This window comes from Carica papaya, chromosome 4 (assembly GCF_054855325.1).
Source record: "Carica papaya isolate Zhongbai chromosome 4, ASM5485532v1, whole genome shotgun sequence".
Classification (NCBI taxonomy): Eukaryota; Viridiplantae; Streptophyta; class Magnoliopsida; order Brassicales; family Caricaceae; genus Carica; species Carica papaya.
In genome coordinates, this window is record NC_142312.1 from 12857958 (window position 1) to 12884543 (window position 26586).

General features: G+C 34.5%; 4 protein-coding genes across 10 annotated transcripts; 3 read left to right on the top strand and 1 right to left on the bottom strand.

The window, feature by feature from the left end:
- The first annotated feature begins 10647 nt into the window (after positions 1-10647).
- SEH1H (Transducin/WD40 repeat-like superfamily protein) lies at positions 10648-13840 on the top strand. 3 transcript variants are annotated; one of them, XR_015818424.1, is made up of 8 exons: positions 10648-10946; positions 11166-11277; positions 11467-11567; positions 11834-11911; positions 12183-12338; positions 12698-12806; positions 13032-13158; positions 13465-13660. XR_015818424.1 is itself a non-coding variant. In XM_022039158.2 (8 exons), exons 1-7 carry the CDS (start codon positions 10785-10787, stop codon positions 13180-13182), a joined length of 873 nt encoding a protein of 290 aa, XP_021894850.1. In that variant the 5' UTR covers positions 10649-10784; the 3' UTR covers positions 13183-13207; positions 13465-13660. The 3 variants fall into 3 exon arrangements, 2 of the variants coding, with proteins under 2 accessions (XP_021894850.1, XP_021894849.1); XM_022039158.2 differs by having other exon boundaries at positions 10649-10946; positions 12698-12810; positions 13032-13207; XM_022039157.2 differs by having other exon boundaries at positions 10650-10946; positions 12698-12810; positions 13465-13840.
- A 2056-nt stretch (positions 13841-15896) lies between these two features.
- On the top strand, positions 15897-20243 carry LOC110812355 (1-acyl-sn-glycerol-3-phosphate acyltransferase). 5 transcript variants are annotated; one of them, XM_088217874.1, is made up of 5 exons: positions 15897-16377; positions 16999-17016; positions 17440-19005; positions 19140-19286; positions 19389-20243. In XM_088217874.1, exons 1-3 carry the CDS (start codon positions 16023-16025, stop codon positions 17628-17630), a joined length of 564 nt encoding a protein of 187 aa, XP_088074000.1. In that variant the 5' UTR covers positions 15897-16022; the 3' UTR covers positions 17631-19005; positions 19140-19286; positions 19389-20243. The 5 variants fall into 5 exon arrangements, with proteins under 5 accessions (XP_088074000.1, XP_021894803.1, XP_088074001.1 ...); XM_022039111.2 differs by having other exon boundaries at positions 17440-17964; positions 18333-19005; positions 19140-20243; XM_088217875.1 differs by having other exon boundaries at positions 17440-17647; positions 18333-19005; positions 19140-20243.
- On the bottom strand, positions 18147-19610 carry LOC110812354 (putative WRKY transcription factor 41). The gene is made up of 3 exons (XM_022039110.2): positions 19303-19610; positions 19092-19220; positions 18147-18956 (listed from the first exon to the last, which is right to left on the bottom strand). Exons 1-3 carry the CDS (start codon positions 19608-19610, stop codon positions 18341-18343), a joined length of 1053 nt encoding a protein of 350 aa, XP_021894802.2. The 3' UTR covers positions 18147-18340.
- A 2574-nt stretch (positions 20244-22817) lies between the features above and the next one.
- LOC110812377 (uncharacterized) lies at positions 22818-23917 on the top strand. The gene is made up of 2 exons (XM_022039144.2): positions 22818-23333; positions 23673-23917. The coding sequence occupies exons 1-2, from the start codon at positions 22893-22895 to the stop codon at positions 23676-23678; spliced, it is 447 nt and encodes a 148-aa protein (XP_021894836.1). The 5' UTR covers positions 22818-22892; the 3' UTR covers positions 23679-23917.
- The last annotated feature ends 2669 nt before the right edge of the window (positions 23918-26586 follow it).

Below are 26586 nucleotides of genomic sequence, written 5' to 3' on the forward strand. Positions count from 1 at the left end.
AAAAAAAACCAAATAATTCATTGTGGTAATCCATTTTACATTAAAAAAATCTATATGAGTCTTTTCCAAAAGAGATTAGGATGCTCACTATTGAATCTTCTGATAGAAAATTACCTTATAGGTTTAAAATTTCAAGATAATAATGATTTTCCATGTAGTAGCAAACTCCACTTTTTTTCAAAGTTATCCATTAGCTTTAAAAAGCTCTCTCACTTTGCTAAAAGAATTAATCTTCTCTCTCTAACATTTACGAAATGATTTCACAGCTTGCATTAAAACAAATAAAAAAGAGTTGTCTACGCCATGAATAATCTATTTACTTACAAAGACAATAAATCTTGAGGGAATATTGTAGGAAATAAAATAAATTTAAAAACTGAATCTCAATAAAGAAGTCATGCTTATATCAAATTAAAGAAATGTAAAACTAAATCGGAAGCGTACCTGAATTCATAGTAGAAGAAAACTGCACATCATGCGGTAAATTTTTAAAATTATCTCGTAATCTTTTGGAGTTTTCTCACTCTCTCTATATCTAGTATGAGATGTCAGAATAGAAAACTTTACGTATGATTTGGTGGTTATAACCGCATATTTATAGGCACACATATCTATCAACTTTTTTTATTTTTAATTTGACCCATTAAAAATTTAAGAATTATAAATTTGGTCTCTACACATAAAAAATTCACACTTTACTTTGATGTATTAAACGTCAATATACATTTAACCATATCATATCAATTTTAACCAGGTTTAATTAATTTGATAATTTTTTATGCACAATAATTTACACATATAAGATTACATAATAAATTAGAACTCAACAAATATATGAAGAGATTTAACCTTAAGAACTCGTAAGTTAGTAATCTAGCACATCCACTATGTTAACTGTAATGGCCCTAAAAATTTAAAAAAGAAATATATATAAATAATATAAGTGCAGAAGCGAAATAAAAGGTTCTGGTTAATATTCTTTATACAATAACTTAAACGTACTAACAATACCGAAAATAAGTCCTCTAAAGGAAAATACTGAAAATGAAAGACTATAAGAGAAACTAATAAACATCTAGGTAACTACTCGTCGTCTTCTTGTAGATCAGGCTCGGGAACCGAGTCCTCCTAATTTGAAATGGATAAGTAAGGAGTGAACTACACTAATCTAGTAAAGATATCACACTATGTCACTGTTACAGAAGTAAATGTTAGGAGAAAACCAAAAACAACCAATGGAGCACAAGTTTCAAATAAATTTATTTATCAATAATCAAACCATTTACCGTCCACTTACCTTAGTGGAATTTATAAAAACGACCTAGGGAAATAATAACATCATAAATATAATGAATTCATACATAATCTGTATCATAGTACATGTCAGACTTTTATATTTCAATGATCAAACAACAGTTACCCCCTCTTTCATCAACCTATTAGTATCCATGGGGATCCATAAGGGTCTCCGCTACACGTGAACAATTCCCTTAACAAACTTAATTTCCAGGGTCGTCCCCATACCCCGTCCGGTATGGGCGCTAAACAATAAACCTCAATACCTCGTCCGGTATGAGGGTGATGCGGGCCGTCCTCATACCCCGTCCAGTATGAGTACCAAAATATTTAAAGTCTCCATACCCCGTCCGGTATGAGACAATGTTCCCGGTAGGGTTCTATGGACCCGGTCCGTCCACCATCTCCCAGGATATCTAATGAGGCTGTCAACTTATACATTTATTAATTCACACACTTTTTTTTATTTTTTTTTAGTTTTTTGTTTCTCACATAAACATGAATACTTTAAACAAGTAACGAGCATCTAACAAGGTAAGCATATCATCGAATTCACAAAATCAAACCATAATAAGGTAAACAGTGATTCATGCATTCAAAATCATAGAATAAATAAATCAGATACCATACTGCATTTAGACTGTAAAATAAATCAAACAGGAACTGACAGAGAAATATGTCCAGTTCGGCCTCCATTAGCAACTGTAATAATTATGTATATCTATTTAATTCATACAAACACAGTTTTATCATTTATTAGACTTTAATCCCGTGATAAGAAATAAGGTGAGGGGTCCTTACCTGATTCGAAGTCGAAACCAGGATTTTCACTGCGCTTACGGGCAGTCCCTAGATTCTCTGAATTTTTTTCTAGGAACTGAAACGCACTTACAGTACCTGCACATGTACCCAAATAACTCAAAATCAGACCCAGGGCCTACTCGGCCAATTTTGGAATTCCAGCACGGCGGCGATCCGCCTTGGGTTGGTTGTTTTCGGCTGAATTCAGCCAAACTTGCATTGTTTCTTGTGATAAAACACCCCTAGGGCCTTCGGTGGGCCGAAAAAATACCGAAAACCGAAACTTATCGGCGGCGGAGCTCTCTGGTGCGGCGGCTCCTCCGACTCGAGTCGCGATTTGGTGTTTTTCTCCAATCAACCTGTAGAGGAAGGAACGGTGATCACAATTGTATAAAAATTACATCGAACGGGAATTGGGAAGGGCCTCATCGGAGGCAAAAATTGAGAAAACCCACGGCGGCGCCGTTGGACTTCGGCAGTATTTTTCGGCCAATTGACCGGTGTTTTGGCTCCGATTTAGCCACAGGTGGGTTTAGAATCGAAATCTGAGCCAATGGGAGAATTTTTACCTCGTTTGGCGACCTAAAAGTGCTTCGGTGCAGCGGTGGGTGGTGACGGTCGATTCTCCGAAGGCTGGGCTGTCTTCTCCGGCGAGGGCTCTGGCAGCTAGGGTTAGGGTTTGGGTGTGGATAAGATTATTTATAACCTTCCGTTTTTAATATGAGCCGTCCATCGCGATTTAATCTGGGTCATCCGATCCTGATTAAATAGAAAATGAATCTGAACCGTTCATCGCGATGAAATCTAGGCCGTCCGTGCGCGATTCAATCTGGACCGTCTGTACGCGTGCAATCTGGGCCGTCCGTACGCGCTTTTGATCTAGGTCGTCCGTGCATGCGGGAACGGATCTCAGCCATTCAATCGCGCGCACGCGGATCGCCCACGTGGCTCCCTTCCGCGTGGCCTCCCATGTCAGCGTCTCTGCCACGCGGCATCTCATGGTTAGCCGAGGCAGCTGACCGGGATGCTGACGTGGCATAAGTTTTTTAAATTGCGTTTTGACCCCCGATTTTTTATTTTCTTTTCAAAAAATCCCCATAACCTAAATTTTTACCTCTTTTTCTCAAAATTATTTTCAATTAAATTTCAAAAATAATTTTATCCCTTTTTATTATTATTATTATTATTTCTATTTAATGAAATTAAACTAAATTAAAATCATGTATTATTACATAATAAATTATTATATTCCTCTAAAAATTACAAAAAAAATTAAAATACAATAAAATAATATTAATAAAAATAATAATGATTTGGGGTGTTACATTAACAACTTGCCCTAAAAGTCACTAACAGTCTATGTTAACAACATGGTTGAATTGCTGACCAAAACTGAGAAGTGTATAAATGTTGGATGAGTAAACTCAACTTAGGAAAAGAAGGAAAACAAAAAAGAGAAACACAAGTTGGAGGAAGGAAAAATATTTTAATAACATGAAAAAGTGAATAATAAAACCAGAGGAGAGAAGGGATTGAGTTTTGTTGTGGCCCCGTTGCTGGGTCGAGGGATTGATGCCCTGAATATCGTTGTTGGCATTGGAATAGATCGTTAAATTGTATATAAATACTAGCCCAATTATTGAGACGAGGGGTTGATGCCCCAAGTATTGTTGTCGTAATTTTATTTTCTTCTTCCAGATGTGTAAATTGATATGCAGGAAACAATGAGTATTTAAGCTTCCTGTTGCATATATATTGTAATTGTATGGAAGTAGTGGGGGTGTATGTGGTTGAATGCAGTGTGTGATTTGAGTTTTAGGTTAGTTGTTAAAAAGGCCCATAAAAAGGGGATTAGAAATGGAGAAGAAATAAAAAGAAAAAAAAATGGATCAAATAGAGTGGAATTGAGGAAAAATTGAGTAGAAACAGAGGGGAGTTTGGGAAGGGTACTGGGCAGAGGTTCTTTGAAGAAATGGTGAAATTATTGCAGGTTGGGAGTTTATGACAGAATGTAGTAGAGTTAAGTGTAGACAGTAGGCAGAGAGAGAGGGAAGGGGAAAATGGTAGGTTGGATAACGCCCAATACCGAAAATTTAGTTGTAAATATTTCTATTCACTTTGGTGTGCATTTCAAATTTTACTTATTTAACTTTATAACATGATATATTACAGAACAGGTGAAATAAAAGTAAGATCTAGACATACAAGAAATGTGCCTCCGACTCAGGGGCAAGCAGAAACATACCGTATTGTAATGTCGTTGTCTTAGAGCTTAAGATGACGTTGTATCGTTGGTGTTATATATGTATATCTCTCCCAAGAATTAGAGTTAAAACACTCTCAATTAATTACATTCGGTAATGTAGTATAGTGTGTTTTCTAAATGGTATAGATGAGAATTTAGATATATGTATACATATATATGTATATATATGAGTTTTATGTGGATTGGAATTTGTACAGATGGATGTCTTGAGACTTGATGATCTATACATTAAACAGGAAATGAATAAGCTTTATAGGTTGATTGATATGACAACTAGCTTAGAAGCTGGGGTTGTTATAGGTTTTGTTAACGCATCTGCCAGCTAATCGACATATGAAACATGAGAGACGCGAAGGCTGTCATTTTGTACTAGTTCCCGAACAAAGTGATAGTCTAGAGCAAGATGTTTCATGCAAGAATGTAAAACTGGGTTGGCACATAAGTATGTTGCACCAGTGTTGTCACAATAAAGAGTTGGTGGAGAGCTGATCGAGATGCCAAGTTCATCGAGAAGAGAGCATATCCACTGAAGTTCGGCAACAACAGAAGCAATTGTTCTATACTTAACTTTGGTGGATGAGCGGGCAACGAAACGTGCTTCTTGGAACTCCAGGAAATAGGGTTAGGGCTAAGGAAGACAACATAAGCCCCTATAAAAATGCGATCACCAGGATCACCCTTCCCAATATGCGTCACAAAAGGCTTGAAGGGATAGGGAACATGTTGTTGTAGTTGAATGTCATATGATCTTGTACCATTGAGATACCGAAGGAAACGTTTAACTACGCCCCAGTGTTAAGTTGTGGGGGCATGCATGAACTGAGATAGCTTGTTAATAGGGAAGGGCAATATTAGGGCGACTTAAAAAAAGTATTGCAAGTTATCTATGGTATGGCGGTAAAGCGTCGCATCAACAGGTGGAGAGCCATCAGTAAGCTGCAGTGACGAGGAGGTGACTAGTGGCGTGGGACTAGGCTTGGAATGTTCCATATTGTGTTTAGCAAGAATATCCAGGAGATATGTTTGCTAAGTGAAGCAGAGGCCCCCTACACAAAAATCAACCTCAATCCCAAGGAAATAGGATAAAGTACCTAGATCTTTAATAGAAAAACAAGACCCCAACTGATCAACAAATTTTTGAACAACCACATTATCATTGCCTGTAAGGATTAGATCATCTACATACATAAGAAGATACACAACAATTTCCTCATTACGATAAATGAAGAGTAAGGTATCCAGCTTGGAGTTAAGAAAGCCAACCTGAAGAAGAAAGCATCGCAGTTCATTGTACCAAGCCAGAAGAGCTTATTTAAGACCATAGATTGCTTTATTGAGTTTGCACACATAGTTGGCATGTTGAAAATCAATGAACCCTAGCAGTTGGGACATATAGACATCTTCATCCAACTGACCTTGAAGAAAAGCATTATTAACATCCAACTAATGAAGAAACCGACCATGGAGGACAGCTAAGGAAAAAAGGACACGAATGGTGGTAGGTTTTGCCACGTGGCTAAAAGTGTTATGGTAATCAAGTCTAGGGCATTGATGAAAGCCCTTCGCTACAAGTCTGGCCTTGTAGCGATCTATTATACCATTAGGTTTTCTTTTGAAACGAAATACCCACTTAGAGCCAATTATATTATGAGATTCATTAGGAGAAACTAAGTCTCAAGTACGATTACGAGGAAACGCATCAAACTCTTTGGACATTGTAGCATTCCAACGAGGGTGTTTAAGAGCTTGAGTGTGAAACTGGGGTTCAAAGTCATCCAGGGAGGTAGTGACATGAAGGCTGTACTTTTGATTTGGTATGAAGATGTCCTTCTTGGATCTAGTGACCATTGGGTGAATGGAGGTGGAAGGGTGTTGAGCAGGTGGATCACTACAAGAGATATTGCATTGGGTATCAGTAATTGATGAACAACCGAACGGTTGTCTAGTAGAATGGATGTTTGGTTGGGGTAGAGGAGACTCGAAAAAGTCGTGGTTAGTGGTGTGGATTCGCATACTTGGTGAGGTAGGTATCATGGGACTTGGTGGGGGAGGTATTGGCAAGAGATGACCAACACAGAGGCCTTCCTAGCCACTTCAGGTGGTACCATTTCCAGTGAGTTACTATTTGAGCCAATACCACCACTAGCTGAGGAAGAAGATTGAAATGGGAACTCAGACTCAGCAAATGCAACATGACGTAAAACATAGATCTTTTTAGATGAGCGATCATAACATAAGAAAGCACTTTGAGTAAATGAGTAGTTGAAAAATACACACGAATAAAAGTGAGACTCTAACTTGTGAGATGTATAAGGACGTAACCAGGGATAACAAAGGCAACCGAATACACGAAGTTTTGAGAAATTTGGAGGAGTTTAAAAGAGACATTCAAAGGATGATCTCATTGAGAGGTTTCGTTTAGGCATACGATTGATGAGATATACAAGTGTTACGAAGGCAAAGGGCCAAAATTGGGGGGGGGGGAGTGTAACATTAAGCCGATTTCAACAATGTGATCGTGTCAGCATTCTAAGAAACCATTATGCTCAGTTGTGTGAGGTGGGGTTTTTAGGTGGGAAATACCATGAGTTCGAAGAAAAGCTTTGAGAGCTAGATATTCCCCACCATTATCGGTGTAGAGTGTGATGATAGGTTGGGCAAAACATTTGAAGCATTTGAACACAAAAATGATATCATATTTATATTTAAGTAGGTAGAACCAGATATACTTGGAGTAATGACAAACAAAAATTGTATAATATTTATAGCCATCACATGATACAACTGAAAAGGTCCATACATATGAGAACACTAAGTCAATAAAGGAATGGGATGTAAGGGATGAATCATGAAAATGTAATATTTATGACTTTTATTGCATAGACAAGCATTACAATGAAAGGTAGTTGATTGACTAGTAGAAAAAGACAGATAAGGACGATGATAAATGACGCATAACTCTATTAGACGAATGACCTAAATGATTATGCCATAGAAAAAGGGATTCATGAGACATAGAAAAAGCTAGTGGTGATTCCGACACACCCAAAGATGATGACCAACTGTAAATGCCGCCCTTAAGTGGTCCTTGATGGAGGATGGCCCTTGTACGAGGGTCCTGCACCTAAAATTGTGTTGGAGTAAAAACAACAATAACATTGTTAGTTATACATAACTGAGAAACAGATAATAAATTTTTGTTCATTGAAAGTACACATAGGGCATAAAATTTTTTTAAGGTAAATGAGTGATAGGGAGGGGAGAGGGAGCTCGTGTGGGTAATTTTCAAACTTGTACCGTTGCCAATTACAACATCATCCGTTCTCTCATATGGAGAGTGCAGTGAGAAATTGACAAGATCTGTTGTCACATGATGGGTGACACCGGAGTCAAAAATCCATTTGGATAATGTCAGGGAAGAGGTGGCAGTGTTGGCTTGAGGAGAAGCATAGCCTAGTTTATTTTGCCTCCAAGGTGCTATGGAATTAGTCCAGGGAACATGTTTGAAGGCAAGGCACCGTTTAGAAGAATGGTTTTATTAGTCACATAGCTAGCAGCGCCTAAGATATGGACGAGAACCCTGATGATTAGGTGAATGTTGTGATCGTGGGGGCCATGCCCCGGAGGAGCAAAGAGAGTCAGATTATGGCAAACCCGTGGGACCATTATGCATTATATGAGATGATGTAGATTTTCCACCTGCATGAGCAGTGGCTGAGAAGGTTATTTAGGTTCCTTTTACAACAGCAAGGTGTGTTTCACGGTTGAGAAGTTTTTCGTACAATTTTTTAAAGGAGATTGATCTCTCTTGGGTGTGAATAGCATTAGCAAGTTCTTTATAATACTCATCAAGTCCATTGAGAATTTTTATGGTGAGATCCTCAATATCAATAGGAGCATTCATCATTGCAAGTTCATCAGCCTCGGTCTTGATGTTTTGTATAAGTTCGGTGATCGTTTGAAAGCATTTGACTGGGCAACTGAGTTGAGTTTTTGATTGGGTTATACGGCTACGGGTTGGTTTGCAATATGTGCGAGCAATGGTCAACCAAACATCTTGAGACATCTGAGCGATTGCAATAAATGGAATCAAGGTTAGAGACAATGAGCCGATGATAATGTTCAAAATGAGTTGATCTTGCCGGATCCATGTATGATGTGTGGGGTTGACAATGGCGACACCATTAATTGTGATGGTTTTCTCGGGGCATGATTTTGTTCTATCAACAAACCCAAATAGGTCATAACTGATAAGAAGAGTTGAGAACTGGAGGCACCATTACAGACAATTGGACGTAATAAGCTTAAATGGCACTTGCGCAACAACATTGAAGGAGATGATAGGATGCTGACTAGCTAGAGCGTCAGTGGCGGTGATTGGTTGAACCAGAATGGGAGCGTTTGTGGATGGAATGGAGGAGGAAACATGCACTGGGGAGGATTATGAGACCATGATGGCAGCAACACTAAGCCGACAGTGGATAAAAAGGAGAAAGAAGAAAAAAAATTACTTCTTTCTAGTGTGGGCGTGAGCTAGCGGCTCTAATACCATAACATGAATTAGTTTATGATGTTTATTGCTTGAATGAGTACAGAGATATATACACCATGAATTCACCAATAAGGAATGCATATAATTGAGGAAGTAGAATATTCAAATTAACTACGGTTTAATTTAAGAGATATTGATAATATTATCACAAAATATTAAGATGCTGCAAGATATAAGGCAATGTGTATCTGTTATGACACATGGTTGCATTTTTTACCAAAACTGAGAAGTACATAAATATTAAATACGTAAAATGAAATCAGGAAAAAAAAGGATAACAAATGAAAAAAAAAAACAAATTTGGAGGAACGGAGAATATTCTAATAAAAAAATCTTTTATATAAAGGTTAATAATAGAAGGTACAGAAGGTTGCACCATTTATAAACTTTGTCAAAACACAATATAATACAAATAAATGAATTACTAAGAGAGATAAAAACAAAGATTGGTGGTTCCAAAAAGATTATGCCTCAAAAAAAGAATGTTTCAAGCTTAAAAATGGGATCAGAATTTTAAGTGAGAATGGTTAGTAATATTATTCCAAAAAAGAAAAGAAAACACACAAAAAAAGAAAATAATCACTAAATGCACCACCATCTCAAAACAAGAGTAATTTATGATATCATAAATACAAATGTCAAAAAATATTCAAAAGGTAGACTACTCAGAAAAGAACATTGCTAAAGGGAATAAAGCGATAAATGATGAAGAAATAATCTATTTCTCATCAATAGACGTATGGTAACCACCTCCACTCAACACTTCCCCACGATGATGCACGAACCATCGTAGATAACGACAATTCAATCAAAAGCATCATCTAAGAGGTTTCGATTAGATGGACATTCTTACAGAATGATTATACACTACCCTTTAATATGATTTAACGAAACACAATAAGTAAACAGTTCCATATCCTTAACATTTACAATTGGGAACTATTCAAGGTGAGCCATGGTGCCACTTGAGGTTCTCGTAGTAAGAATTAGTTTGACCTATAATATTATTCTAGAATGATTATTATCTTGTATACTCTAAGCACAATTATTTCTATCTCTTATGAAATTTAATATCTCATCAAGTATATAAAAAGTTAAAAGAGATCAAAAGGTAGCCAAAATATATTGTTAAATCACCCTAATAATAAAAGCTAACCCTTTAAATCCACTCAAAAAAAGGACAAAAAAAGACGAGAATTTGTTAAACCGTCTATATGAATTATTTCATCAAATAATATTTATATAAAATGACAGTTAGTAAAATGTGAACAAATTCTTTAAAATAATAAAAAAAAAATTAACTCGATATAATTGCTTGAAATACTTCCAAAATAAGATAAATTTATCAAGATATGATCCGGTATAAACTATCAATTAATGCTTCAAATCCATCAAACAAAAGTGAAAAAACTCTGTCCTAGGTAGTCAAGAGGACTTAGAAGAAAAGGTAGAGAAATTTTCTTACAATTTAACTTGTCATGGCTAATTCTTACTTTTGTGGGGGAAAAAAAAAATGTTTTTTGTTGCCTGTAATTGATTTTCTAAACCTGATTTTTTTTTTTTTAAAAAAAAATTTTGAACAAGCCCAAGATCTATTAGGTGATTTAGTGTTCCATTTATTACGTCATGCACAACCGAACTTTTCTTTTCTTTCTTTATAGGTTTAAATATCAAATAATTATTTTGAGAATATAACAAAAATGTTACAAATTCATAAATTTTGTTCAAGAACAGCTTTGTAATGAGGAGAATATAACGAATATTCGGATTGCGCCGTGTAAACACCCTAGAGCTAGGGTTTTAACCCAGCCGACTCGCGCAAGTCGACACAACCGTTTGAACTATCGCAGAGACTGAGTGAGTGCCGACATGGAGAAATCAGTGGCGACTCTCGATAGAGGAGCAACATGCTCTTCGTGGAACTACTGTGGCCAACGCCTAGCCTCTGGCACCGTGGATGGAGACGTTGCTGTATTCGACACTCGGGACCCGGCCGCTTCTTCTTCCTTGACATGCATCTCAAAATTCAAGGTTCATTTTGATTTTTGTTTTTCTCTTTTGCTGCCTTTTCATTGATGTGCGAGGAACTTCAAAACTTCACTCAATTTGAATTGTATCTGGTCAAATTTGGATTATTTGTTCTCTCTGTCTAGAAATTGGAGATGTACTAGTGTTTACCTTTCTAAGCAATTTTTCCTTTGATTTTCGGATTTCTTTTTTAATCTTCGTTATTGAGTTATTGTTATTCAGGTAAATGAGGCCGCCATCTTGAAGATTGTTTGGGTGCCTCCAGAATATGGTGATGCCGTTGCCTGCATTTCTACGGATGGGAGTTTGTCCTTGTGGGAGGAGGTTGTAGAAGGTATTCATTTTGGTTTATGTGTTTCTGGTATTATAGAATCTGAAAATATTTTTGTAACTGCAGAATGTTGGATAGGATTTCATCATTAAATCTGATTACTTTTTCAGCTGTTTTGGTTGATAAACCCATTTATTTCACAGAAAAATCAAGGATCTGATTGTTATTATTGTTATCATCTTTTGATCGTAGATGCACAATCCCTTCAATGGAAGCTGCGGAACAGCTTCAAGAGCAATTCATCCCAAGTGCTTGATGTTCAATTTGGAGTATCAACTTTGGGTTCAAGGATGGTAAGAATTTGTTCCCTATCTGGTTATCTTCATTGCTATATGGTTGCTGAAACTATGGATTCATTTCTTTTCTTAGAAAAATGAAATCGCATGTGATGCTTGCAGGTAGTATATGCTAATTTCTCTTTTGTTGTTTGGTTTTGGATAATCTTTAGTTGCTTTCTCTCATTAATTTTTTGGTCTATCACTTCATAATAACTTACAATGGTTATAGTTTCTATTTTTATGACAGAACTAGCACATGTGCCTAATTTACTGCTTTACAGGTTGTTGCATGTTCAGATGGGCGTGTAAAAGTCTATGATCTTCTTGACCCCTTGGATTTGAGAAATTGGCAACTTCAGGTGACATACATATTGGAGACCTTATCTGCACCTATAGTTTTTTTCTTTTTTCTTTTTTTTTGCATTTTTTTAATCTTGAAGTGTGGATTCCATTTTATTTAGAATAATTTACGATTTTTCCCATGCAAAGAGTTCATTGTTAGGCTAAATTTTCTACTTTTCTTTGCATAAGTGGTTTGTTGTTTTTTTTTCGGTGTGTGCATGTGCCCATGTCTTTCCTATTTATATATTTATACTTTTTCTTATTCTTCCATTTTTCTATATTGGGCAGGCTGAATTTCACAATGTTATTGATTCTGTATCTACCTTTGGGAAGGCTTCATGTTTATCTGCATCTGTTTCTTGGAATCCAAAAAGGGGTGAAAGTCAGGAATCTAGTTTTGTTTTGGGCTTCAACTCAAACAAACCGCAGCTAAATTCTTCAAAGGTGTGATGGAATTTTTAAAGGAATCATGCTTAGATTTTTTATGCTAGGAACCAAAATATGAGTGTTGGCTCCTTTTTCTGAGGAAAGCCCTTTTTTATTTTTCTACTTTATTAAAAAGATATTTGCGTAGATAAAAAACTCATTAACTTTAGTTAATAATGTGACTCTGTACTAGCAAATTCAGTTCTTTTCAAATGCTAGGTTTGTGCATATCTGTTTATGGAAATAAGGAATTTGTTCTGACCCCCTTCTAAAGGAGTTAGTCTTGTTGTTCTGTATTGTTAAGCAATTCATTTATTGAAAAGGAAATTAGCGAATGAGCTGTCAATTTTATCTGATCTCATAATATACTTTTGCAGATATGGGAATTTGATCTGGCTCATCAGAGGTGGCTGCCAGTTGCAGAGTTGGCTTTGCCAGAGGACAAGGGAGATCAAGTTTATGCTGTTGCATGGGCGCCAAACATTGGTCGGTAAGGAATTTGTTGACCTTATGATTTCACATTTATATGCTTTATGGAGTTCCTTTTTTGGCTTGAATCTCATATGTATCCACTGGTTATCCCATTATTTTCTTTTCAATTAAATGGACTTCTTCAGGGTGTCATTTATTTATCTTGTTATCTTGTGTGGCAAGGGAATGAATAATTTAATTTGGCATGATATTGGATTTGCTTGATTCTTCTCTTAACAGGCCATATGAGGTTATAGCTGTTGCAACTCACAAAGGGATTGGAATATGGCACGTTGGATTAGCCCCTGACTTGAATGGGTGGCTTTCTGTAGAGAAGGTTGCATCGCTGTCTGGCCATGAAGGCGAGGTATCAATACCAAACTTCTTGTGAATGATACAAACGCAGAGACGCATAGGCATGCACACACGCGTGCATACACACTCAAACACATAAAAAAGTCATATACAAGCTCCTGATTCACAAATAGAAAAAAATGCTTGAGAATAATGGCATTGTTTTCCCTTCCCCCCTTGGTCCAATCGAGGAGCTGAATTCTTAATTTGAGTAGACTATGAATGCTGTAGGGACAAATGGGATCATTCACTTGAATAATTGAAAAGTTAAGATGAGAAGATGGTTGACAATTCAATTTCGGGTGTTAATTTTTGTTAGGTGTGGCAGATTGAGTGGGACACCAGTGGAATGACCTTGGCAAGTACAGGGACGGATGGGATGGTGAAACTGTGGCAATCTAACTTAAATGGTGTATGGCATGATCAAGCTGCATTCAAACTTACTCCCTAGCTGCAAATTGTTTCCTATTACCTGATCTTGGTGGCCTGGTTTAGTTCTTTACTTATGATGAAAACAGCACGGTTCTGTAGTTCAAATGTATCAGTTTTCAAAGATTGGATTTCAAACCCATCCTCGAGGTGCATAGTTATACATCTTGGTCGATCTTTTGTCAGCTAAAAGAGAATTGTGCTAGTTAGTGAAGTGAAACTCTTCTTGAATATATGTTACAGTCACGAGCAGCTGCCTTGTCAAATTTTAAGATGCGCCAATGGACCTACCTCACATAACTAACCGGGAATCATCCCCCGACTTTCTTTTCTTTAGTAAATTTTGGGTTAGGGCAGACATAGGTCTGAATGATTTCTGTATTTTTACAAGATAAAAATATATTTCTTTTGTAGAATTGTATACCATTTTATAATTAAAATAGTAAATTTGGCTTTATACTATTTTAAATATTTAAAATTGACTGTTTTTTATTTTTTGCTATTTTGGTTTCTTTATTTAAAAAAAAAAATATTTCTATCTTTGACTAATAATGTTCGCTAACACCGTCTGTGGATGTATCATATAAAGTGCATGTAACATTCTTATTTTATCATGTATGATTGTGATACGAACATAAAGCGATCTTGGTAAATAAGAAAACAACATTAGATCAAAATTTAATCTTGTCTTCTCAAATTCACAAGGCTTATGAAGTCAAGTTCGGAGTATGATAACTCTCGGTTCTCACTCAACAACTTCCTTAACAACAAGTAGGAAGACAACTTCAAAAGTGAAAATAGAATCTGAGATCCTACCGAAATCAAAAGTGAATAAAGGATAAGGATTAAATATGATTTCATTATTGTAAAAGGTCTCGTTGGAAGAAGAATCAGGTATCCTACAAACAAATGCAAATTCAAAGTCTGTCATCCTCATCATTATTGTCTTCATCAAGAATATCATCATTTAGGTCATGGTAATGGAAACAATCATATTAAAGTTGTAGCCAACATTCAAAATCGAAATCATAATCTTATAAGTGGAACTTTTCAACAATTCCTATTGCAATCTCACAGAAATTGATGAAAGAGTAGTTGTTGAAGTTGGAGAAGAGACAGGAGAGCAAGAGTAAATAACTGGCCTGGACCCAAATCATTAGTTATGGTGGTGTTTGTATATCTTTTTGCTTTTGGATACATGAAATTCAGAGAGAAGAGCTGGTTGAAATAAAAAGACATGCAGAGGGAGTGAGATTTATAATAAATTAAATATTGGTCTAGTCTGATTTTTTTTTCATGAATTAATTTTTATGTTAGAATAATTAAAAAAAATCACATCATCGTATATATATATGACATCTGATACGAATAATAATTTAATTGGAATGTGTCACTATTCAATATAAGTTACACGTAATATGTTAATAAAAGATAACATCGAAAACTAAAATATAATTTTTTGCAGTGTCGGAAATTAAAATGGCAAAAACTAAAAAATCATTTTGAATATTTTGACATTGACAATTTCAATCTTCACATTTTTACTGCTATTTATTTATCATCATACAATTTTCCAATTACATAATTTACTAAGAATTACAGAAATAAATAAATCTAGAATTTTATTTATTTTGCATCTTGAACCATGAGAAATATTTAGCAAGCGAATTTATTCTCGGTATTGAGACCAGAATTATGTATAACATTTAATATTTTTATTATTTACATCATTATCATTCTCTTTAATTTCTTCTACCCAACACTTTTTTTTTATATTCTTCTTCTTCTTTTCAAAATATTATATATATATATATATTTAATTATATATATTTTTGTATATAAACATGTATTTATATATTTAATTAAATTAATGTATTTATATTTTTAATTATATATACATATATATATATATAATATATTTAATTATATCAATTATATATATATTTATATATTTAATTATCTATATATTTATATATTTAATTATATATTTTATTTTATATCTACATAAATTTATATATATATATACACGTGTTTATATATTTAATTATATATAAATACATATATATATATAATATTTAATTATATATATATATTTATATTTAATATTATATATATTTTTATTTTTTTCTATTTTTTATTTATTATTATATATAATAAAATATATATAAAATAAAAAATTTATTTAAATATATAATTACACTATTTTATCAATTTAAATAAAAATAACTATTATTATTAAAATATATCATCATCTAAATATAATTAAATTTAAATATTAATAAATTTTCCTTATATTCAACCGTATTTAACATTAATTGACCCTAATGTAAGTCTATCCTCCAAATGTTTTGAGTCAGACCTCGAACACGCGAGCATCTTCTAATCATTACATGTACGCTCCACCCCTGGCGAGGCGCGAGACGGGGAAAAACCCTCTTCTTAGGAGCCATGATGTCAATGTCAAGTTGCTTGCACTGCAAAGTGCCTGGCTTTACTCCTACTGGGAGACATCTGGCTTCTTCTTCATCATTCTTGTTACGTCCACAAGCAATTTCATATGGAATAGTCAGAGATATCAAGCCTTACAAAGATGGTAGTAGAAGACGAGGTATTGTATGCAGAGGGTTACTGCCAGTGGATCCATGGGCACCCACCATTGATTCAGAGAGTATAGCTTCGCAGCTTTTTGCTGCTTCATTGTTTCCTTATCTTGGTTTCTTGTACTACATCACTAAATCCAAGACCGCTCCTAACCTAACCCTCTTCGGCTTCTACTTCTTGCTTGCTTTCGTGGGTGCCACAAGTAAGTTCCTTTCCTTCTCTGTTATTATTGCTTGCCTATCTTTTATTGCTTTCTGTTGTTTCCCAATTTCGGAAATATGGTGAACCTCTGTCGGGAATGTTCAAACTTCATTCCTTAGTATAGTTCATAAATATGCTTTTTGACCTATACTTTACTGGTTTCCCTATTTATTATGCCGTCATCAACAATTGCCACCGACTATCTTATATTGAGAATTTAAGGCACAAGACGCAACCATAATAGTTCAATCTTCTCAGGCTATTTCACGATAAATTGTTGTATCCATGTGCTAGTGCTCCTAGCTTGACTTTTAATGCTCCTAAGCTGGCTATTATTATCAGTCGTATGAACAAAATAGAATCAATCAAGTAGGGGAAGTTTAGGCTGAAAAAGTAATATCATGATAAAAAAAACTGCTTCTGAAACAAGGGCATGTCAACATGAAAGAGTTCTTATTTTTGTTATAGCATTTTCTATGCAACTGTTACCAAAGTCACTATTCGCATTTCTTATAGCATTTTCTATGCAACTATTAAGTTTTTTTATTGTTGTTAGGAGCTTTCTTTCAGTTGTACTGACTTCTTTCACATTGGTTTCTGCTCCACTTTGTCAATTGAACAGTTCCAGCTGGAATTTATGGTAATCTCTCAAACTGGGAAGTATTAGTTTAATTCTTAATTGCATTTGGTTCAATTCCTGTTCCATATTTAAATTCTATGCCTAATCTTTATCTTAGTTTTGATGTGTAGGATTAAAACATAATTTATATATTTAATTTCGCCGTTCTCCGAACTTAAAGTTCCTTGGGAGCAAGGGTCAATCCGTATGAATTAAGGTGGGAACTCAATTGCCACTCCTATAGGAATTCAAGATGAAGGGGTGAGGTCAAACATTATAAAACATACAAAAAATAACAGAATTATTCTTGTTAACATTAATATGAAAATCAGAATTAGGAATTAACTAGAATGTTATAAGATATGAGCCAAATGGTATCTCAGCTTTAGTGTGCATATCGAAGTGTAACTGCCTCTCATGACTATGTTTAATTGGTTGAGGCAGCTAAGGTGCAATATGGTACTTCTTTGTCTAATGTGGACTGGCTACATGGTGGGGCTGAGTTGCTTCTCACATTAACCAACTTATTCATTGTGTTGGGTTTGAGACAAGCTCTTCGGCGAGCTAGAGATTCTAAACAAAGCACATCAGATACTGTTTCACAGACTAAAGGCCAAAAGAAGCCTTCCATCTAGGCAGAGAGCATATGGGGGTGAATTTTCCACAACCTGTTGAATTTCACATGTTCTCATGTTCAGTTGTATGCTTCAGTGAGAGCTATATTACTTGTATTTTCTGCAGTTACTCTCTCCGTTGAATTTCACATTTTATGTTCAATTTTATGCTTAATGGCAGCTAGATTACATGCATTTTCTGCAGTTAGTCTCTCTGTTTTACTCTTTGGAGCAATGTCACTTTGCTCAGATGCAGGCTTGTGGAACTAGTCTTCCTATTTTCTGGAAAGAGCTTCAGATAGTAGCTATTTATTCTTATAATATTGGTATCGAAGAACTTATTCTGACCATGTTGGTGAGTATAAATATTCTTCATAATGTACTCGAAACCAGAGACCTATGCGCTGTGTTGATTTTTTTGTTCGCTGTCAAAGTGGTCATGGCCTTGTGCAAACTATTGAGTTTGTACAAACTTTTGTTTGTGCTCATGGGCATGTCTTAACGGGCAAGTGTAATCTGGACATAGTTACAGTGCAATTAGAGAGAAAATGGAAGGCTTTGTTACGACTAGATAAACTCTAACTCAACAGCTTGCATCACAGAATTTCTAGTCTACAAGCACCATTACCTACAACACAATACGAGTGGAATATAGAACTTTTAAAAGTAAATTTACATGCTCCCTGAATGCTGGTTTCTCTTTGTTCTTATTTTTAAGTGCAGAGAGGAAATCAGGGGAAAAATTCCGGAGTATTAAATGGGAACTCTGGATCAAGTTCAATTGGATCAAGAGAGAAATCGACGTCCAAAATGGGTGAATTGCTAGCTGAAGTATTTGCTGAAATTAACCCAGTAAAATCAGATTCAGAACACACGTCATGAAGCCTTCCAAGGTTGTTCATTTGGAATGGCAAAGCTGAGCGGTAGTTTGATTCAGGTGTTGCTGGAGATATAAATGAGGGAGAAAAGTAACATGACACAATGTTATTCTCAAATGTAGGTGGTGAGAAATTATGGTTTTCTCTATTTCTGCAGCTAAATGATGTCGATGGGAAAGAGAAAGAAGGTGGCATGTCATTTTTGTTCAAGCCCTCAGTTTTGACTGTTAGGTCTTGTCGAAGATTTAAGAGAATTTCTTGTGATTCTTTCTGTTGATGATTATGGTTGTGTAGCTTGTGTTCATCTTTGTCGGGGGATGCTGGTGGTTGAACTAATTGTGTTCCATGGGAACAGGCATGCACTCCTCTGTATGTAACTTCAAATATGGTGGGATCCTTGTCTGACCGTTGAACTTGCTTTGTAGCCCAACAGTTCTGTGTGTTGCGGTAAGTGCATCTGTAATAGCTCCTGCACATGCAACAATCTCTGTCAGATTCTTTTTACCGTAAAAAGGCAGGTACCAATTTTCCTTTATAAAAAACTTTTATATCTTTCTTTTTCTGCTGATGTTTATATTAATGTAAGTTATGAAAGACACGTCACCTAGGATATTTAGCTCCTAATATATCTTTCTGTCCATATTTTCTCCAGCTATAGCCATCATCAACTGGTCCTTCAAATCCTGTCTCAGTGCTAACTCTCATGTGTTCTGTCCATTTTGGCAACATCTTTCTGCAATGCAATGTCAGAAAACCTGTTAATGTTGCTGCAACATGACAGGAAACTTAACGTATATGGGTATGTATTACTTCACCTCTTCTTTGAATACCCTTTGGTGTCTTGACTGTCCTTAAGAGACACATCAAAATAGTCACTCCCTGGACTGCCGTTGATGGACAGAGGGGACTCAGGTTCAACAGTTTGAGGATGAGTGATTGATCCACCCCATTTCAAGATCGAAAGAGCCTTCTCATAAGAAGATAATATATTCTGCACAAGCACTTGTCTGGTTTGGGCAGTGGATTTCGTACCCAGTTGAACCTTCAACTGTTTGGCTTGTTCCATCCCTTGAATTAGCTCATTGATTAACATCTTCTGCTCCCAGCTCCACTCACCCGCCATTTTTCAATATTCAATCTCAGAAAATCAATTCAATGTCAGTATCAATGAGTGTTGAAACTGATTAGTTATCTGCTACTTAATGTGTCAAACAGTAGAAGCTTTACGGTAAGGAGCAGAAAAAGGAGGCCAGAGAATTGGAAAGACGAGAATGGTAAAGCAAAAAGAAGCTACAATCATGGAATATGTCCCAAAATAGGAGAGTTTAAAAGATGAGATGAGAGTGAAATTGGTAAGAGTGATGTGAAGCTTTTGCTGTGTGTTAAAGAAGAAAATGGAAGGTTTGGGTTATAAATGGAGAAGGTAGTGGAGAAATTTCTCAAAGTTTGACCAACAGAAAACGAGTTTTTCAGCATTGACTGGTCTTCGGTCAGAGGAGATGGAGCAATGGAGGTCCAAGTGCTGACCAATTCTTGCTACTTAAAAACTTTCTTCTACAACTGAAATAATTGAAGAAAGTCAAAAGTGACGAGAAGAAATTTCAAAACACGTTGTCGTTTTGGCACTTTTAGCTACTCGCTGAGCTAAGATTAAGTGCATCCAAATCCATTTTATTTTTTATTTTTATTGATTAGAATCAACCTCCTCAGATGGTTTATTTAGATTCTTCGCGTGGCTAAACATGTTTAATTTAAATCATTAATCTTGTTTACTTTTTTAAGAAATTAAAAATAAAGTCTGACCAAATAAACAAACAGCCATGTGCGTTAAACTGCACGTTTAACTGTTTATTATAATAAAAATTTTCATAAAAAAAGCAAAGTGGAACAATACGTTTTTTTTTTTTTTTTTTGAAGGAATAAAATACATAGATCACACAATAAATTCTTTTGTACACAAAAAGTAAAACCCAATTTCAAAATGTATGTATAAGAGGCTGTGAGCTTGATTTGACTGTGTATTTTTTGTGTTATAAAATTTTGTTATAATCAATGTGTAGGTATCAACTAGTTGTAATATATGTTTTCGTGTCTTTTCTTTACAAAATTTTACTATGATGAATGTGTATGTGGTTAAGTGATTGGAAAATGTATGCATTTTCTATTAGTAATTTGTCTTCTAAATGAAATAATTAGAGCTTGAGTTTAGCTCACTATAAATTTTATGTCATAGAATGCATAACATTAGCCATACCACTTAAAATTTATGTATGTATGTATATATATATGTATATTGTTTAAACACTTTAATGATATGTTAGTAAGAGAAGACAATATTTAATGGGAGATCAAGGAAATATATGTTACTTTTGAAATAAATGTTATTAAAAAGTTTGTCTCATGGCTAAAATGAATTTTTGACATTTGAACTTTCACATAATTTTTAGTACTATACTTAAGCTTCATATCTTATTATTTGAGTCTTTTTATTAACTTGGTCTATTCTCGAAACAACAGAATAGTTTTTAAAAGATTTATTGAATATTTATAAGTGGTGAGAGCATAAAATAAAATACTTATTTTTTTGTGTGGATAAAAGCGCTCTTCCTCTAGCACCCTTTTAGTTGATAATTCAAACTAAATTAATTGTTCGTTTCTTAAAGTATTTTATTTTTTAATTAAAAATTTTTATTTATTTAAAATTAAACGAGACTCTGTCAGAATTTTTCTATATGTTAATTATAGATTAAAAAAATCGACCAAAATTTATTTGTTTAGGACCAGACGGAATATAATTAGATTTTTAATTAGCTTTTTCATTAACAATAATTAATAAAATCAATAAAAATTAAAATCAAATAATAAATTCATAACTGATAAAATTAATAAACAAATAGTAATAATTTATTATCTATTTTTAATTTTTGAATATAAAAATAAAATTTAAATAATAATTTTTTGATTCCAGTCGATCACAGTATGCAAAAGTAGCTGGCGGCGCACGTACTGGAATTTTTAAAGAAGACCAGCTCTCAGTGTCAAAGAAGGATAACAAATACTAATCCTTTTTATCTTTCCCTTATTTCCTCTTCTTTTGTTGAGACTCACCTGCTAGCTGGGCACGAAGATCATTTATGGGAGTAACATTCCTTCGCTCGTGCTCCTAACAAGTGAAAAAAATTGGAATATATATAAATGTTTTCTTTTGATAATATTATTTTATATTTTTATTGAGCTTTAATTATGTTAAAATATTATTTTATTAATATTTAACATTTTTAATTAAACTTTAATTATTATTCAATATTTTATAAATTTTATGATTCTGGGATGGATAAATAACAAAACGAATAAATACACGGTACTTAATATGATATAAATTACTCTTTGATGATTTATGATAACTTCACACTTGTTAAGGTATACGAGGCTGTCTGTGTGTTTTAAGCTTCACATATACGCACGCACGCACTCATGGCTCAAGAGTGCATCTCTTACCTTTCCCAAACTTTTGTTACTGACTTGAGCATCGAAAACACCATGCTATACAAACCCCTTAACCTATAAAGCTCATATTTTGCTAGATAGGGTTAAAAGGAAAATTTTCTAGTTCTGAAGTCATCTTTTTAACACTTCAGTATCCACAGTTGGGGCTAAAATTTATTTTGTCATCACCTAAATCATCATATTACTGCAAGCTCAAGCTCAAGTGTACAAGATTGATTTCCAAAAGCCCATCAACAATACTAGAATTTGGGCTGACCCTCCATCCCATAAGATATTAAAATCTCAGCAAAAAAAAAAAAAAAAAAGAAAAGATATTTCTTAAGAAAAATATCCATTTGATTATATTAATAAGACAATTAATTTACATGAGATGTATTTATTAGAAATGTTGTTATGAGAATTTGTTTTTTTAAATCATTGATAAATTTCTATTAAACTACTGAGAATAAATAAGACGACAATAAAATTAAAAAGGCTCAGCATTTGACTTTTTGGAGTAGGCTAATGCAGTTAAAAAGGTCAGCAGCAACTTCCTCTACTTAAGTACTTGGCCCAACCTCTTCTTTTCAGGCCATTTTAAAACCCCAAAATTGTTAACAGCCGTTTGCTCCTTTCAAACCAAATCACTTTATAAAATCTTCACCAAGAAACATACATGTATGTATATGTGGAATATATTCTCGATCACAAATTAATTAATTTGAATCAATTTTGTTCTACACCCATCTAATATTCCACAAAGCAGATTCAAAGTGTACGTGATGGTCAAAAAAAGAAAATTCCATTCAGTCACTCCATTCCTATATATTTCCTCCAAACAACCAAGCAATTTGCAAAGCTCGGAACAAATATCCTTCACCCTCTCAATTAATAAGAAGTTTTCTGCTCGCCATCATCCATGGCTTCAATGCAATGCCAGAAGCCTGCGGGAGGGGCTTGCCACGGCCATGAACATTCATCTCTTGGCAAGAAAGTGTCAGAGTTGGTTAGCGGCTTGGGTTTCAAGTCTAGTCATGATGAAAACAAACACAAGGAGTCAGGGCAGCAGGGATATACAACAGTGGGTACCCAATGCTACAGCAAAACTCAGTATTATGACAATGGAACCACCAAGACTCAGAGCTGCTACTCTGAGAAACTGGTGGCGCCTGTCCCCCTAGGTGGTCACGAGAAAGAACAGAAGTTCGATGGACAGCAGCACCATGGTGTCAGATGCCATGGAGAAAAGAGAGGTGAACGCAAGAAGAAGGGTCTGTTCGAGAGGATCAAAGATCGCATCTCTGGTGATAGTAGTAGCAGTGAGAGTGAAAGTGATGATGATCACTGTGGGGAGAAGAAGGTCAGTATCTACTGACTAATTTTTTTCTTAGCTATACGTATATATTTGTTAGAACAGAAATTCTTACATTTATTTATAATTAAGTGATATATAAATATTAATTATAATATAATAAAAAATAATTTTCAAAAAGTAATACATGAAAATATAACTTGACTCAAAACTAAAAATTTTTATAAAAAAATAAGTATATCAATTATTTAATCAAATAACAATTGATCTTTAATATATATAAATGCATACATGTATATTTGCATAAACCTATCATTTAAGCAGCAAATATTGCAGATGCTGATTAGTTAATTATCGATCTATTTGGTGTTTTTCCTGATCTTGCAGAACTAAACTGAGTTGATATGCTGTACGTGATGTACGAGACAAATAAAATGAAGGGTTACTTGCAATGCACTAATGAAGTTACTACAAAGAAAGAAGAATAAATGATATATATATATATATAAGCAGCCATGATATTATACTATAGATATATGTAACTTTGGCACGCTAATGGAGCAATCTATGTACCTTCGCTTGAATATGGTACTCAGACTGTGTCCTAAATAAAAATAAATATTTTCTGGATACATGACATGTATGATTTTATACCAATGGAGTTTTTACGGGTTTCACATGACTAACCTGAGTTCAAGCCTATCTGGAATATTTCCCTTAAAAGAAAAGACATCTTTGATTATACACAAGGATGTCTCCTACAGTGATCTGTAAATTGCAGTTCTCTCATCAGTAAATGCCTCTCTCTAAAGCTTCACCTAAAACTTGCATAAAACAACATGGAGAAATTATAGAAACAAAAAGTTAATGATAATTATTAGGGTTTATCGACGTTTCATAATTCATCCGAAGATTAGGGAAAAGAAAATCTAGGGTTAATTAACCCGAATTAGATTGCTATTATTGAAACAAGTACATAATTGCCGATAAAATTATTTAAAAAAATACCAAGTTGATTATTGTAGAAAAATAACTTGCATAAAACAAGAACTAATCATATATTATGGATAAACTATAAAAACAAAAAGTTAATAGTTAGGGTTTATTATGAAAGACTTTATTATGAAAATAGCCTAAGTTCCAAAAAGAAAGCAGCACCCTAATAGCAAATATGTACAACCAGTTGCTTATCCGAAGGCAAGGCCCAATTGGACGGCTTTCATATCCACTAATTCAACCCTTTATATATGTGTATATATATATATATATATATATATATGTATGTATATATACATATACATCCGCGATGCTTATCAGTGACAACCATCAAATTACTTTACATATGTAACGATCGTCGTGTATTTTTAATATATTCATTAGAAATTTAATTGAAATTATACATATACTTAATCATTCTAAGTATAAATATTAATGGAAATATACTGAATGCTACAATTAATTTTATATGTGTATATTATTTTTTTAACTGAAGATGAACAGGACCAAACAATACAGAAGCATAAGAGTATGTAGTCCAGATAAAATACATAATATTCTTGCATAAGGGTAGACAACTCAAATTTGAGTTATGCTCTGATCTCCATCATAATTGTCAAGAAGCTGTGCTATTTTGCAGTAATTTCTCAAAATAAAGAAAAGAAAAAAACACTAATGTAACGACCCCGGAAATTAAAAGGAAATGAATATAAAAATTTTAAGTGCGGAAGCGAAATAAAATAGATTATGGTTAACATCTCTTACACAATAACCAAAACGTATTAAAGATATAAAAGAATAAACTAATTAAATGAAATATTACAAATGAATGCTATAAAGAAAACTATAAAATCTTTGGGCTTCTACTCGCCGTCTTCTTGCGGAACGGTCTCGGAAACCAAGTCCTCTTGATTTGAAATGGTTAAGTAAGGAATGAGCTACACTACCATAGTAAGGACATCACACTATCTCACTATCAAAGAAGTAAAAGTTGGTAGAAAACAAAAACAATAAATGGAGCATAATTTGTAACAAATTCATTTATCCATAATAATACCCTTTACTGTCCACTTACCTCGGTGAGATTCATGAAAACAACTTATGAAAATAATAACATTATAAATATCATGAAATCATATTACCTCGGTGAGATTCATGAAAATAACTTATGAAAACAATAATATTATAAATATCATGAAATCATACTCACTCTATAACATAACATGTGTCATACTTTCATATTTCAATCATCAAGCAATAAATTTCTTCTTTTATCAGCCTATCAGTATCCATGGGGATCCATAGGTGTCCCCACTACATGTGAAGCATTCACTTTAACAACTTAATTCTAGGGCCGTCCCCATACCTCGTCTGGTATGAGCGCCAAAACAACAAACCTCAATACCCTATCTGGTATGAGGGTGAAGTAGGTCATCCCCATACCCCGTCCGGTATGAGCGCCAAAATATTTAAAGTCTCCATACCCCGTCCGGTATAAGACAACGTTCCCGGTAGGGTTCCTTATGAACCCGGTCCGTCCACCATCTATCAGGATATTTAGTGAGGCTGTCAACTTACCCAATTATCAATTCAATCCCATTCCTATTTATCCTTAGTCTTCGTTACCCATTCAAACATAACTATTTAAGCAGCAACGTGCATACACAAGGCAAGCATATATTAAATTTACAAAATCAAGCAACAGTGAAGCAAATAGTGATTCATGCATTCAAAATCATAGAATAAATAAGCTACATACCGTAACACATTTAAAACTGTAAAATAAATAAAATAGGAACTACCAGAAAAATATATCAGATTCGGGCTCCATTAGCAACCTTAATTAATTATACATATCTATTAATTCATAAAATACCGTTTTATCATTTATTAAACTTTAATGCCGTGATAGAAAATATGGTGAGAGATCCTTACTTGATTTGGAGTCTAAAACCAGTTTTTCACTGCGCTTACGGGCAGTTCCTAAATTACTTGAATTTCTCCCCGGGAACTGAAACACACTTGCAGTACCTATACATGTCCCCAAATAACTCAAAATCAGACCCAAGGCCTATTCGGCCAATTTTAGAATTTCGGCAGGGCGGCTCCGCCGTGCAAGCGGCGGCGATCCGCCTCCGGTTGGCCGTTTCCGGCTGTATTTGGCCAAACTTGCATTGATTTCTGTGATAAAACACCCCTAGGGCCATCGGTGAGCCAAAAAAATACCAAAAAACTAAACTTACTGGTGGCGGGGCTCTCCGATACGGTGGCTCCTCTGGCTCAAGTCGCGATTTGGTGTTTTACT